Source organism: Anarrhichthys ocellatus, unplaced genomic scaffold, assembly GCF_004355925.1.
Source record: "Anarrhichthys ocellatus isolate YVR2014 unplaced genomic scaffold, GSC_Weel_1.0 scaffold23, whole genome shotgun sequence".
Classification (NCBI taxonomy): domain Eukaryota; kingdom Metazoa; phylum Chordata; class Actinopteri; order Perciformes; family Anarhichadidae; genus Anarrhichthys; species Anarrhichthys ocellatus.
The window spans coordinates 3,250,599-3,264,486 of record NW_022280053.1 but is presented as its reverse complement, the minus strand read 5'-3'; the positions used below and the strand labels follow the sequence as shown (position 1 = coordinate 3,264,486).

Genomic DNA, 13,888 nt, shown 5'->3' with positions numbered 1-13,888 from the left:
ATATTGTTATAATTCTAATCGTCAGTTATAATCGACACCTGTGTTGTATTGATTAAGCATCCAAACTATCTTCTGGGACACTCCGATACACTTGCAGTGCTAGTTTTCCACCAAAAGGGTGCAGCATCGTACCGTATGAAGATGCTGTGCTATTTCCAACTACTCATTAGCAAAAACCTAAAACGTAGAAAATAACAGAACCAGTGGTTTCAGCTCTTTCACTTAACACATCATTTGGTGGATAACAACATCAAAGGAGATGGATTATGAGAAGCTGAATTTTTTGGACCGTAGCGCTCAGTTTTAAAGGTTCGTACAAACCAGTGCCTCATTTTTCATTCACATCATCCACCGAGGCAGAAACTGGGAGCAATCCAGACTTTACACCAGCGGGAAGGAACGACACACCAACAAATACGAAGGACGACGGCAGGGAACAAAGTCACATCAAACATCCTTTCACAGCCTGTGGTTTCCCCGCCGGTGCTTTCATTTAAACGGCAACTAAACGCACAAAAGAACCCCAGAGAGAAAGTCAGACCACGGTTCCCCTGGTACTAGAACCCTGTTTAATGGAGCCATATTGTCATACCATATGTAGCCAGAGCCACATTTCTTAAAGACATTCCCCGCTTTTTTCAAAAGTTATGGACCAGAACCAATATCTAATGCAGATATGCACATCAGGGACACTTACCAGTCCCTCAGCTTCAGGAATAAAAATGTATATATTTGGGTAATTCACATTAAAACACACTTTTGTTTGTTGTATCAACATGCAACTGACTGCAATTGAAGAAGACACAGAATATTATCTTAATCACATCTATATTTTGCCAACAGTTCATTACGTGTATAGAAATATCCGAGTACTCAAAAACAATCTGCCGACACAGATAAAAGAGGAAACTCCAGTTCACTGGATCATTCTTATACATACTCTGTGTCAAATCTAGAGCTCAGCAGTTCATCTCTACAGTGTAGAAATGCTTTCCTCAACTCTTCTTTTATCCATAATCACTATTTATTGAAGGTGGTGCGGGAGGATAATGGTATCTATCATCCAGTCCCCTCACGGCGCCCTCCGTCCCGCCATCGTCCCGCCGCGATAGTTCTCCCTCTGTGTCCTACTCAGAGTTTCTTCCTCATCTTGCCCTTCTTTGAATCACCCCGTCCAAAACCGGACTTCTTAACTTCTCCGAGCCACTTTTTGTTTTTGGTTCGGAGGTTCCTCATGCCACCGCCCTGCAGGAACTGGTGCTTCTCCTCTTTCTTGCGCCTCTTTAGGATTTGCTCCCTCGACTTCAGCTCCGAGCGCACTTTGAGGCCACCGGGCGCCTGCTGCTGTCCTACAGGGCTCTGGAAGTTGGGATTACTGCCACGACCACGACCACGGCCTCGACCGCGACCTGGGAGACGGATAATACAGAGACATGGATTTATTATCATATTTCAGGGATGCATCACATTTTACCTATGAGTAAACAATTATTACTTTTTTCGGTCCCTCAGATGTAAGGGATTCGTTCTAAACTGTTCAAGTTAAGACTACAGTTGCTCTCCTACCTCCTCCTGGCCTCCCCCCTCCTCGTCCTCCTCGTCCTCCTCGTCCTCCTCGTCCTCTTCCTCCTTCTCCATCAGAGCCAGATCCTCCATCATCGACCCTGTATTTTTTCTTCCACTCATCGTAACTGACGTGTAGTTAAGGGATATAACATCTCAACAACACAGTTAAATACTGTCAGAGTGAGAGGGAACCGTAATAGTAAACAAGTACACAAAGAGGATACAAGTTCTTCTTGTTCTTCTTGTTATCGATGACCTGTCCACCATCTAGTCTGAGCCTCTTCTTCTGGTCCTCCTTTCCTGCATCTCTCACAAAGCGTTTCTTTTTACGATCCCTACAAATGACAGAGAGACACTGAATTATGCTCATAAATAGCAGAATCGGAGGCATGAGGTATCAGAAAGAGGAGGAGAGAAGTAGATTTAGATTGAATTTTCACCATTTCATGATGCTCTTGTGCTGGTTTAACTTGTTTCCCTCATCTCCCATCAGGTCCAGGACAGCTGAGGAGGCCTGCTGTTCAAAGGCACTGCCCTCTCCGCCGAGACTTAACCTAAAGCCACACGGACGTGTCGCAGGTTATCACACACAGGTAATACATTGTAAATCAAGGTTGATGTCTTTTTTTTTTTCACCTTGAAAAAAATCTCAATGTTTAACATCTTACCCTCTCTCAGAGTCGAAGTCTTTGGGTCTGTAGGGGATGTAAAACTCCTCATCTTTGCCTGACGGTCTGCTTCTCTTGTTCTGTTGTCCTTCTTCCCCATATTCCTGCAGGCTTCTCTTTTTTCCACCTCCTACGACAGTGAACACCCCCTGGTGGACACATGACGAATTACACGTTCAACATTGACATTTAGGCTGGCATTTTCATATATATAAGCGCTGTATTGATTACTCGATTTAATGAGTTGATCAGCAGCAAATGGTTTTGAATGGTTAATGTGTTTGCTGCTTCTCTTTATAATAATAGACGATAATCTGAATATCTTTGGGCTCAAGAGACGGATTGTAGCTGCTTGGTTTCAAATCATAACACCGCAGAGGCACGAGTGTTTCTTGCCTTCATATCATCATCCTCGTTTTCGCCCGTGTTGTGTGTATAATCGTCAGCGGTGGTGGTGGGTTTGACGGGCTGGTGCAGCCGGCTTTCTGCAGCCAGGTTGACTCTCTGTTTACTGAATTTGTCCACCAGCCGCTTGTCCTTGGAGCGCTTGGCCCGCATGACCTCACCGGCCTGCGTCTTACTGTTGGAGTTGATTTCAAAGATGGTCTACGTGAAGACAAAAAGGAGAACAATTTAATGTGCAGTCACGGGTCAGCAGCACATTTCTGCGCTACGAGATGTCTACATTATCATCTACTGGAACGCACCGCTTTGGATTTGTAGCCTTTGATGGCATCGACTATGTGAAGGCGCTCCAGTTCCAGTTTCTCCAAACCAGACCCTGACACAAGATCAATCAAAAGGTTGTTACAAACTACTGCCTGAGCACCATCATCACCGTTCTCTTCATCAGACATCCTCCTCCAAAATCACCTAGTAGTGGATGGACGGCCATGCTGGACAGATCTGTGTTTTTGACCCGTCTGAAGGACTCGGGTGAGGGGCTCGGTCGAGACTTGAGATACTGCTTGTAGGCGTTCTCGGAGACGTGGTGCATGTTTTGCAGGTCCAGGGAGTTCTCGTGAACCGTGAACAAATGAGAACTTTCGTCATCCAGGATACTCTGAGGGACCCGACCGAACACACCCTCTAAATCTGGGAGGAGGGGACGAGCAGCAGAGAGCCAAAGATTATGACAACTAATCAATCCAAGAGTATACTCATCAGTTGAAGTCCTGGCAGGCGAACCCGCAAAGCCTACCTGGTGTGTGTTCAGGTGTGGCAAACTGAACCGGCCTTCCAAGGAAGAGGTGAAGGTCATAGACAAAAGGCATCTCATCTGGACAAATCAGACTGTAGGTTTTGCCACTGCGTCCAGCACGTCCCACACGGCCTGATGGGAAAAGACAGGTGATGACAATGGCCAAACTAAAATGGATCACATCATGCTCATCACTTCTTCCCCTGATCAAGATCACGATTCATCGTGCAAGCCGCTTACCAACTCTGTGCAAGAAGAGCTTGGGCTTGGAGGGGAAGTTGTAGTTGATGACGTTGTCCAGCATGGGGATGTCTATACCACGAGCAGCAACGTCCGTCACAATTAGCACCATGGCTTTCCGGTGCACAAATTTCCCTATGTTGATCTTTCTGGCAGTCTGATCGAGGGCGCTGTAGATGTAGGCACACTCGATTCCTTCTAAAGTCAGCAGCTGAACATGAAAACAAAAGAAATCAAAAAGGTGATATTTTCTTAAATATGAGGAAACCTTCACATGGGCTTAGTGAGAATGTGTGTGGGGTCACTGAGGTTTGTATCTTACCTCCTTGATGTACTCTACGTGGTGTTTAGTGGCTACAAACACCACCGTCTGCTCCTGAGGCTTCACTATGTTCCTCAGCAGATGAAGCAGCAGCGCCTGCTTGTCATCCATGCGCAGATGGAAAAATGACAGCTGAGGGAAGACGGGAGAAATTAAAATTTTGTACAGGATCGACAGATACAACATGCACCTTTATCCGTCATATTTATTTAAATTATTAAATATTTTATCACACAGTCTCGGATGGAAGTTACATCCCATTTCAGCAGTAACATGTCATATATAAATTATTATTGAGCACATCATTAATTTGTAAAACTTTGCATGTTTCCCCTCTTTAATCCGTGGTTTCAACGAGAGGACCAAGTCTACCAACCCTTTAGTGTTTAATAAACTCTTTACCTTAATCTGGTCGCTGAGTTTAGAATCCACATCTAAACGAATCAACACTGGTTCAGTCAGCCCTGGAAACATAAAAAGATGGTTACATGATGATCTTCAAAAGCATCTTCAATCTTGATGCATGCATGTAAAACAGAAGTGATTAGTGATCTCACCAGCTCTGGCAAACTCCACCAGCAGCTTGGGCAGAGTGGCAGAGAACAGCAGAGTCTGTCTGCTGTCTGGAAGCCTCCGGATGATCTCCTGAAGCTGCTCGGCGAAACCCATTTCGAACAACCTGAGAGGAGGAGGAAGAAAAAAAACAGACTCGTTCACACATTCATGCGTGCAAGTGTGAATCCAGGGTGTGAATTGAAAACATGACACCAATTCCACTTCTTACCTGTCGGCCTCATCAAACACCACGTATTCCACACCATGCAGCTTCAGGTTCATCTCCTTGATAACGTGCATGAGACGACCGGGCGTACCGATGATTCTAAGGGGGAAAGAGCAAAGATCAGGGTTAAAACGTACAGTACATGGATGGGGAGAGTCGACATTATGAGTTAGCGGTAAAACAAGACACTCACATGTCGGGGTTTTCATGGAGAGCGGCAAACTGATCATCCATTCTGGAAAAAGAATTAGAGACATTTACATTCATTGCAGAGTTAAAAAGGACAATTGCACAGATCCGAGTACAACAGAAAACGAATATCGAGAGAACACCAACCTGTCTCCACCAAGGATCAAGGCAATCCTGAGGCCGGTGAATCTTCCCAACTACAATACCAAAATAAAGTGACAGAGAGAAGTCAGGGACACTACTAAATCACAGGGACTGTATAAACAACAGTAAACAATCAGTCTGTTCATCTGGCCTCTTTTGTGAACTTCATGGTCTGCAGGGCCAACTCTCTGGTGGGGGTCAGGATTAGGGCCCTGGCTCCCGTTTGGGCTTGAGGCACTTTTAACTTCTCAAACATGGGCACCAGGAAGGCAGCCGTCTTGCCACTGCCAGTCCTGGCCATGGCTACCATATCCTTGCCATCCAAAATCACTGGGATAGTCTGAAGTGGTGAAGAGAAGAATTTTGAATGAAATATCGTGCTGTCCCAGATGTTTGATTAAGGGATTCATTACTGGCACCGACTTACCCTTCTTTGGATCGGAGTAGGGACTTTGTAACCCTTCTTCATGACGCCTTTATACACAGGGTAACTGAGACCTGAAATCATACACATTGTAGATAAATATGATTGCCTCTGGGGAAACAAATCAGACGTTACTTAAAGTAGATATTCAACCAGTGGACAAGCAGGGGTATCTGTACACTCCTCGCGAGGTCTTACCCATGGACTGAAACCCGCCAGACTTCTTTTTCTTCTTGTTCTGGGCTCTGACCAGCAGCCGGGTGTCGGGCTCCACGTCTGACAGGCAGTCGGATGTGGCCAGGAACCGCATGAGTTTCTTCCCTGGCTGTGGAAACCAATAACAAAACACAGCAAAGGTGTCTTAACAACATGACAGAGGTACCCCAAAAAAATAGTTATTTTATCAAGGCATTTTGCTGAATTCTGCGATTGAAACATGTTTCTTCAAATAGAAGGAGTACACATGTTCCCCTGGATAATTCTGACAAGATAGATTAATTGAATTGTAAAACACAAACATTGTTCACATAAAAAGTTGGAACTGCTGGCCACGTGATGTCTTCTTCACTGAACAGTTTATGCCCAAATGCATCATGGGGTAAGAAAACAGTTAGTATGAAAATCAATGTATGTTTACATAACATCAAAGTAGTGTTCAATACGTTTGATGACGTATGTGTGGATGGGTATATACACGCTATTTAGGTGTCACGAGCTGCTCAAAACAACATGTAATTTCATCAAATGCTTCAGCAGTCAACTGCTTCGCGAGTTATCTTAAAATATTGTTCCTTACGGATTCATCGTCCTTAATTTCAGCAGCCAGCTGAACGTCTCCGCTGTCAGAGTCGACCTCGTGGTCTCTGTTGCCCGTGTATCTCCTCTTCTTCGTCAGCTTCTTCTTCCTCTGCGCCATCCTGAGGCTTTAGTGCTCTCTTCGGTAACTTTTACTGTACGGTCTGCGGAACAAAGGGGCGTCAAAGTAGCAAATACTAGCCAACACAGCTCATAGCATCTCAACACGGTAGGCAGACATGTTGGATACACGTGCAAGCTTCTTCTTCGTCTTCTGTTTTTCTGCTCCTTCTTCCGTTCTGTGTGACGTCGTTTGAAACTCCACATCGCCATCTACTGCTCCGGAGCGTGTGAATCCAGATAGAGGTCCAATCAGTAGCCTGTATCACATCGATAATCATGCATATTTTACTCACTTACTTACTTTATCTCCACGCACTCTGCGGCCAATACATTGTAAGTTGTTTGAAATCTATAAGCGCTGGTGAACATGAAGCAGAGGAGCACTATCTCGATTCCTGATTTGCAGATATACTGGATTTTTAATCCGGTATATAGTCATTTTTCTTTTTTTCTTTTTTTTTTGCAAGAGTGGAGTGACCATCTCTAAATTTCCTAATCCATTGTTTATCTATTTATTGCACACATGCCAAAGAGAAGTGTTTTCATGACTATTCTAATTCTAGTTCATTCTAGTTCAGAGTTTGGGCTTTTCACTTGATTTATGAGAGGAAACAGAGCCAACATACAGCATCCTCGCCCTGTTTCCTCCTATAATGTGTTAGCAATTCTGTGCATGCACTTGAGGATGGCACAGATGTCTCGTAGTCTGAATCTCGATTACACCTTAATTTCCTCAGCAACATCCCTGCTGCTGAGATGTATTATACACAGTCCAATGCTGATATAATCACAGGGGGAGTTTTGTCTCTCCTTCTCAGTCAGTATACAAATGTTCAAAATCTTTAAACCACGATCATTTTCTCTCTGTTTCCTGAACCAACTGAACACTCTGGAATTGTAGAACTGAAGAAAACACAATCAAGTCATCTAAGCTAATAAGACAATAAGCACAATGTGTAATTCACGTGCATGATTTGATAGAGCTGGCACTTACGTAGGTCTTGCAGTACCAGTGTAATACTATCCACTGTGCATTTTGCAAAAGTAATTATATTTAAATGTATCTGTCTGAGAAAAATTATCAAAGATGTTTTTTGACCTGTAGTCAGATATATCTTATGTATATTTTCCTTAGGTATATAGGCTACATAGAAAAGGGGGAAAAGTCAGAGCATTGCCCTAATATGGCTCTACTGTGACTATACATTTATAAAACTCATGTGGAATCAGACCTTTTCTTTTTGCTGCTTAACTTTTTATAAAGTGACTGTATAGGACATTTTGCCAGGCATACTCATCCATGCAACAACTCACATTTATGCTGCAGGAAACCTAAAATATGCTACAAGATTTCTACCAAAAAACAGATTTTATTCCACTGCACAAACATAAGCTTCAAGACAGAATCTCTAGGCATTCACTTCTAAGCAGATTGATTATTCATGAACTGTAAATGTCAGTGACATTCCTGCATATGGTTGCATTCAAATGTGAGTCCAGCTGTTGCTCAAGAAAACAGCTGCCCAAGACATCAACAATCCAAATGAACTCAGAGATGTATGTTATTCATTAGGAGCCCAAATTAGAAAAAGATCCCAACTGTGTTTTTCATCCCATTTTTAATAAACATCATAACTGGTCTGATCTCATTGGAAATCTTATGCTTTTTATTGGATGTGTTAATAATGAAACCCAATAAATATTTTATATTAGGTTTATTCTATTATAATAATGCACATTTTCTATTGGTGTCTTAAGCTTACAGGACTTTTTTGCATTTGCTCATAACTTCTTTGTTGTTTCTAAGCAGCCACAGTATACATTTTTAAATCACCCAGTGGAAATGTGTCCTTTGGATGACAACACTGACACTAATATGGCAGCCAAAACGTGTACTGTGCTGTTTGAAGTCAGTGGGCTGATGCACAGTAAATACTGTAAGTCAACACCATGGCAACAGCCCGGAGCTAATGCCATTCATATTCTCTCACAGAGCCTGAGTGCGGTGGCCCGGAGCCAAATCTGTGCAGGGAGCAGAGAGGGATGGCACGCAGGCAATAGGTGCAGCAAGCCACCTAAAGGATCCGCTTTTGTTCTCGAAGGTGATTTAGGTGATAAAGCCTGAGGAGGATTAAGATATGAAGCTGGCAAAGATGGGAAGGTTGTGGTGTTTTCAATTTGGCATTCAAATAAAGCGGGTGTTGGCATCAGTGTACTCTCAGGTCAGCATCCAATGCTCCTGGCAGTCTTAACTCTCAGTTTTTCACAATGTCAAGCCCTCATGTTGAAACATGCTCCTGAATCACGCTTCATCTCCACATGAGTTTATTTCTCTGATTATTCATGAGGCGGTGCTTTTAATCTTTCTCTCTATGTGTATCATAGGCAATGAAAGAAAACATAGGGAAGCGTGTTTGGATTTGTCTCTTGGGAGCATGCTACATAACGCCCCACCTTTTACAAATCCCCTGACAGCCCTGCCATTGATCTCACAAAGTATAACGATCTATAAGATCTATAAATGACAAACATACATAGATTTATGAGGACTTAATGTGGGCCGAGCTAAGCTGAATCCTGAGCTATATGGGACTTATGGTGGAGTATCCGACCTTTCAGAAAACCTGTGGTGTAAATTGTGTCAGCGATAACACGGATTTGAATAGTGCACAAATAGGCTGGTTCACTATGCAGTCAGTGACTGAATGGGCACTGAATGAAAGTCATTAGGGAAACAGATGTCAACATGTCTCAGGTTGGATTTCAATAAAGATGTTCTCCAGCAGAGTGTGTATGCTGCCTCTAAACCTTGGAGATTGGGTGGGGGTGGGGGGGTTTAAATTAAGAGATTATGAAGTTGATGGTTTGTAAAGCTAAGACTTTAAATGGGGGTAGCAGTTAAATATTCTTCAACTCTATCTGTGTCGATTTAATTATTTATCAACCGCTCTTTAAAAGGCTGGCCGTGGGTTCAGGGGACCTTTTAAAAATAGTCCAAACATCCAATTAGCATTGCGAGTGATGTGCTGCAGCATATCAGGCATGTCCCTCCAGCAAGCCTTCAAATGCTGGTTTGATTTTTCATGCCAGACGCCGTACTTCCAAGGGGCAAATTAATCTCTGAAATCTGATAACAGCTCTCCAAAAAAGTTTGAATTGGCTGCATAAGAAGAATCATCAGCTTTGGAGTTTGGAGCATCCCATGAAATGATCGTATCCTAATTGTGAAATGTGAGATTTACTGAATGTTGAAACTGTGAAAACTGCTGTCGTAGTCTAAACTCAAACATTTTGTGGCCAATGCTAGCCGGTAAAGAACATGCTTCTGGATCAGCAACCAGTGTGCATCATGCAGATGTGATTAACCTTTGGGAGACAGCAGGTCTAAGGGCAGTTGAAGAGAGGGTGAAAGCCTGTTCCTGCGCTCATTGGGCTGGCATGGCACTGTAAACGTGATAGTGCCACCCCCAGTGACAGTAGCAGATGGTGAGTGGCCCCTGGGCTTCACCCTTAGGAGTGCTGGGCAGGCAGACAGAGCAGCCATGCACAAAATGCGAGGCCACTGATTGGACCGTGCGTCGATGCCACAGGCTGATAAGATGCTGAGAGGAGCAGCGCTTACATGCTTGAGAAGATGTATAATTATGTGAACCCGGTAGTTTCTCTGGACCCTCCACTCACCCATCCCAGGAGGTTGTAGCTTGTTAGGTCAGTAAATTGGCATTGGCTGGATTACAATCCTTATAAAAAACTGTAGGTGTCAGGGAGAATAATTTTAGGATTTCTGATGTAGAAGATAATATGCACAAAAGATATACTAGAGCATACTGGAATAATCTGAATTATAAAATATATTTAACTCGTATCAAAATGCTGGGGACCATCATTTAAAGGGTAATAAAGCAAAATTCAGAAGTGCTTACATTTCCACAACTGGAGCTTAGCCTTTTGCTGAGACGTCTCCTCTGCTTTATAAGGAGAATCCGGCTTTGCACTCTCTTTAGTGTAAAACTGCAGAGGCACATACATCCGGTCAAACTTCCAATAACCTGATATTCTGGGTGCAAAAAGGCAGTTTCCCTTCAAGGCTTCAGCAGTTAATCTTACTGAAAGTGACAGCATTAAGGCTATAATCAGGGGACAAGTGACAAGAGCACAAGAACTCTCCAGAAAGGGCAGTGGAAGAGACCCTTGAGGATTTCTCCAGCCAAACTGGTGGGACATCAAAGTCCCTGAAAGTGAAGATTCAAACCTCGATGCAGTTTCCAAGCTTTTGTTTTGCTTTAGCTGCATATGGCCTGCAGAATATCTTTCCACGTTGTGGAGTATTGTGGCCAAACACTAGTGGATTACTGCTCATTAAAGCTGCAGAGAACCCGCTGGGCTGTGGTTAATACATGAGACTTAATGGGCATTTTCAGTTTCATCTCATCTACACTTTTAAGGGAGGGTTATATATGATGACAGACCACCAGAATTAAAGCCCACGGAGCAGAATTAACTTTTCATGTATTTCCTCCTCATCCTTGTTGTTTCTTTTTGGTTGTTGCTTGCACAGCCTCGGGCTCAGTTCTTCTTCTGGTGTCTTAATTGCAATTTCATCAAGAATTTAAAACCATGTAGCCTTCCCTATTCTTGTCACTGTCACTCCAAACTAGCCACCGCAAGGGACTTCAAGGGTATTTAAAGCAGCTATTGTGTGTCATAAGATAAGTCAGGAGCAGCTTGGGGAAGACTCACTTTCATCATTGGAGTACCGCCGGACCTCCTCTTCCCCCTCCGAATCCATCCTTCTCTCAGTCTCTCTTTCATGGCTTTATCACTCAAAGGCTCAAGCAGCTCAGCAGAATATAAATGAACAAGGGCTGTAAGAAGGGGAAAGAGGGAAAAGGTCGAGACAGAAGTTGCATGTGCACATCAGCATTGGAACTTTTACAAGGACGGCTCTTTGTTTTGTGTTGATGCAATATGAAAATTTCATATTTCATCACCCATGTCCATGACGAATGGGAATCTTGAGATGTTGAGCTGTGTGGGGGTGCGTGGGCGTGTGTTTTCGTGAGTGTGCATGCCAAATGTAGGGTCACTTTTATAATTAGTACAAGATAAGGCTTTTATTTTGGAAAGAGTTCATGTTCAAGCAAAAGTTTGAAATCTTGGGAATTATGATAATTTTTCGCTTTCTGGCAGAGAGTTAAAAGAAAAGATTGATACCACGCTCAAACATGACAGTGGTATAAATCGTTTCCTTTAATTCAATCTTCTCATTTAACTCTCAGCAAGAAAGCAAATTAGCGTATTGGACAAAATGTAAAACTAGTCCTTTAAGGTTGTAGTTTACACACACACATACACACACACACACACACACACACACACACAGGAATATTGATTAAAGCTAAGCTTAACACAGCATATTTTCCTCCCTCACCTCCTCATGCAGACATACATGTCCACATGACCACTTCTACCTACCATATGCTTCAGCCAGATTGTACACACTGCTGACATTTCTTTTCCCCCAGCCTGTTTTTCTTTACACACACTCACACACAAACAATGACTCATGAATAAAAGCACAGTGAGAAGAGACAGCTGCACACACTTACAAATAAAAGGAGGGACTGCATGCATGTGCAGAAACAAAACAACTGCAGAACATGATTAGGCACTGTTTGTTTTGTCAATGAGCGCTAATGAAAAAGAGCTTGTCTGCGTTCCACTGTGATCAAAATGTATGCAGAAAAATCTGCTCTAAATATGTCTTAATATGAATGACAGCGATCATTGGCAGCCATCTATCAGGCAGGACCATATGTTGCTTTGGGTGGGGAGGGAAAGAGGGCTTACGGCAAAGCCTGCCTTATCCTCTGGCATTACATTCTCTAAGAAAGGATTTACTCTTTAATTCTTGATTAGATAGAATTTTCTCCCCAGTGTGCAAACACAGGGATACACCGACCAGAGATAACCTGTCCTATTGGGAAAGTGTACGTGTGTGTGAGTGTGTTTGTCCTTTGGCAAAGCTCCTGAGACACACACATGCAAACACTCGAGCACACACCAACCTGGCCCCCTTGGTGCACCATCCCATTTAGCGCCTGGGCTTTTAACACATTGTGATAGGGCTATTATTAGAAGCGATGAATTATCAATCAGGAATTAATCCTGATTGATGTGGTTTCCAGCTGGAAAACAGGGGAAAGGACCACGCTCACTTTCTACAATTGTTTATTTTCATCTCTGTGATGAGACAAGGTGGTTCTAATTAGTTTTTTGACATGAGAGAAGAGATGGATTCATTTTCCCTTGACTAATCAAACAACGAGTTCAACCAGCTTCTCCTGCTCAGGACACGAGGAGACCGCTGAGGAAGACATTCATTTATTTAGTTCCCTCACTCATTTATCTTCCTCCCCCACGTCTCTTTGCCTGACTGGCTGCTGAGCTGACTGACTGCCTGGATGGTTGGCTCCCCCTCTCACTGGACACAAACTGGCAGTTAACTCACGCAATGCGTGAGCTTCGCTGAGGCTGGGGTGGAGAGAGACACTCGGGCTGCTCAGGCTTTGGAAAGTGGGATCTCCGCTTGGTTTCTGTCTCTGTCTTTTTTGGTGGACTGTTAGATGAGAGCAGAGGACATCTCTGCCTCTGTCTCCTCCAGCACTGACCACCGACCATCACTATTGTGCTGCATCCATGACTTTACATACCTGGCTGGTGTATGGGCTTGGATTTATCTTGGTCTGGGCACTCTTCTTGAAACAGGGTGAGCAGTATTTTGGTTTTCAAATTTGTAGTTCTGCAGAGACATGTGAGTTTGATTACTGTGTGTGTGTGCGTGTGTGTGAGTTTGATTACTGTGTGTGTGTGTGCGTGTGTGTGTGTGTGATTGCGTGTGCATGTGTGTGTGTGTGTGTGTGTGGGTGGGTGTGTTTGTGTGTGTGTACGATCTATGACACCACCGATACAATAATCCTCACTTAAAACAGCCTTTTACAGGCCAATTAATCAATAAGATAATGTACAGCCATATAGGGAATATGTTGTATATACTCAGGTATACAAATACAAATAATGATACCGAATAAATAATATATAAATACAGGGAAAGTCCTGCAAAAATCAACTTTTAACATTTGCAAAATATAAAAAAACAGAGCAGTGGAAATATATAAATAAGCCCGTGAATGTTTCAGATCAAGACCACCTGAAACAACCACATAAATATAATGAACGACCATCATGTAATTGACCTGGGAGTTCAGATATATACCTCCAAACAATAGATAATATTCATAGGTAGCAAATTTCCCCATAGAGCTATAACGATTGACCTGATTCAGCTTCGCTGTAACCTTTGTTTCACTCGGGGGCCAAACAAGAGGAAACTGGGGTGATGTTGTGCGCTGAGATGTTGCTTTGCTTGATTCGT

General features: G+C 43.2%; 1 protein-coding gene across 1 annotated transcript; it reads right to left on the bottom strand.

Annotated features, from left to right (window-relative positions):
* Positions 1–550: 550 nt before the first annotated feature.
* On the bottom strand, positions 551–6,451 carry ddx54 (DEAD (Asp-Glu-Ala-Asp) box polypeptide 54). Its single transcript, XM_031860136.1, has 20 exons — positions 6,332–6,451; positions 5,734–5,860; positions 5,539–5,609; positions 5,263–5,451; positions 5,115–5,164; positions 4,972–5,013; positions 4,782–4,877; positions 4,555–4,676; positions 4,400–4,461; positions 3,998–4,129; positions 3,676–3,886; positions 3,436–3,567; positions 3,108–3,329; positions 2,942–3,015; positions 2,631–2,840; positions 2,235–2,383; positions 2,007–2,120; positions 1,791–1,901; positions 1,567–1,691; positions 551–1,409 (listed from the first exon to the last, which is right to left on the bottom strand). Exons 1-20 carry the CDS (start codon positions 6,449–6,451, stop codon positions 1,132–1,134), a joined length of 2,637 nt encoding a protein of 878 aa, XP_031715996.1. The 3' UTR covers positions 551–1,131.
* Positions 6,452–13,888: the final 7,437 nt, after the last annotated feature.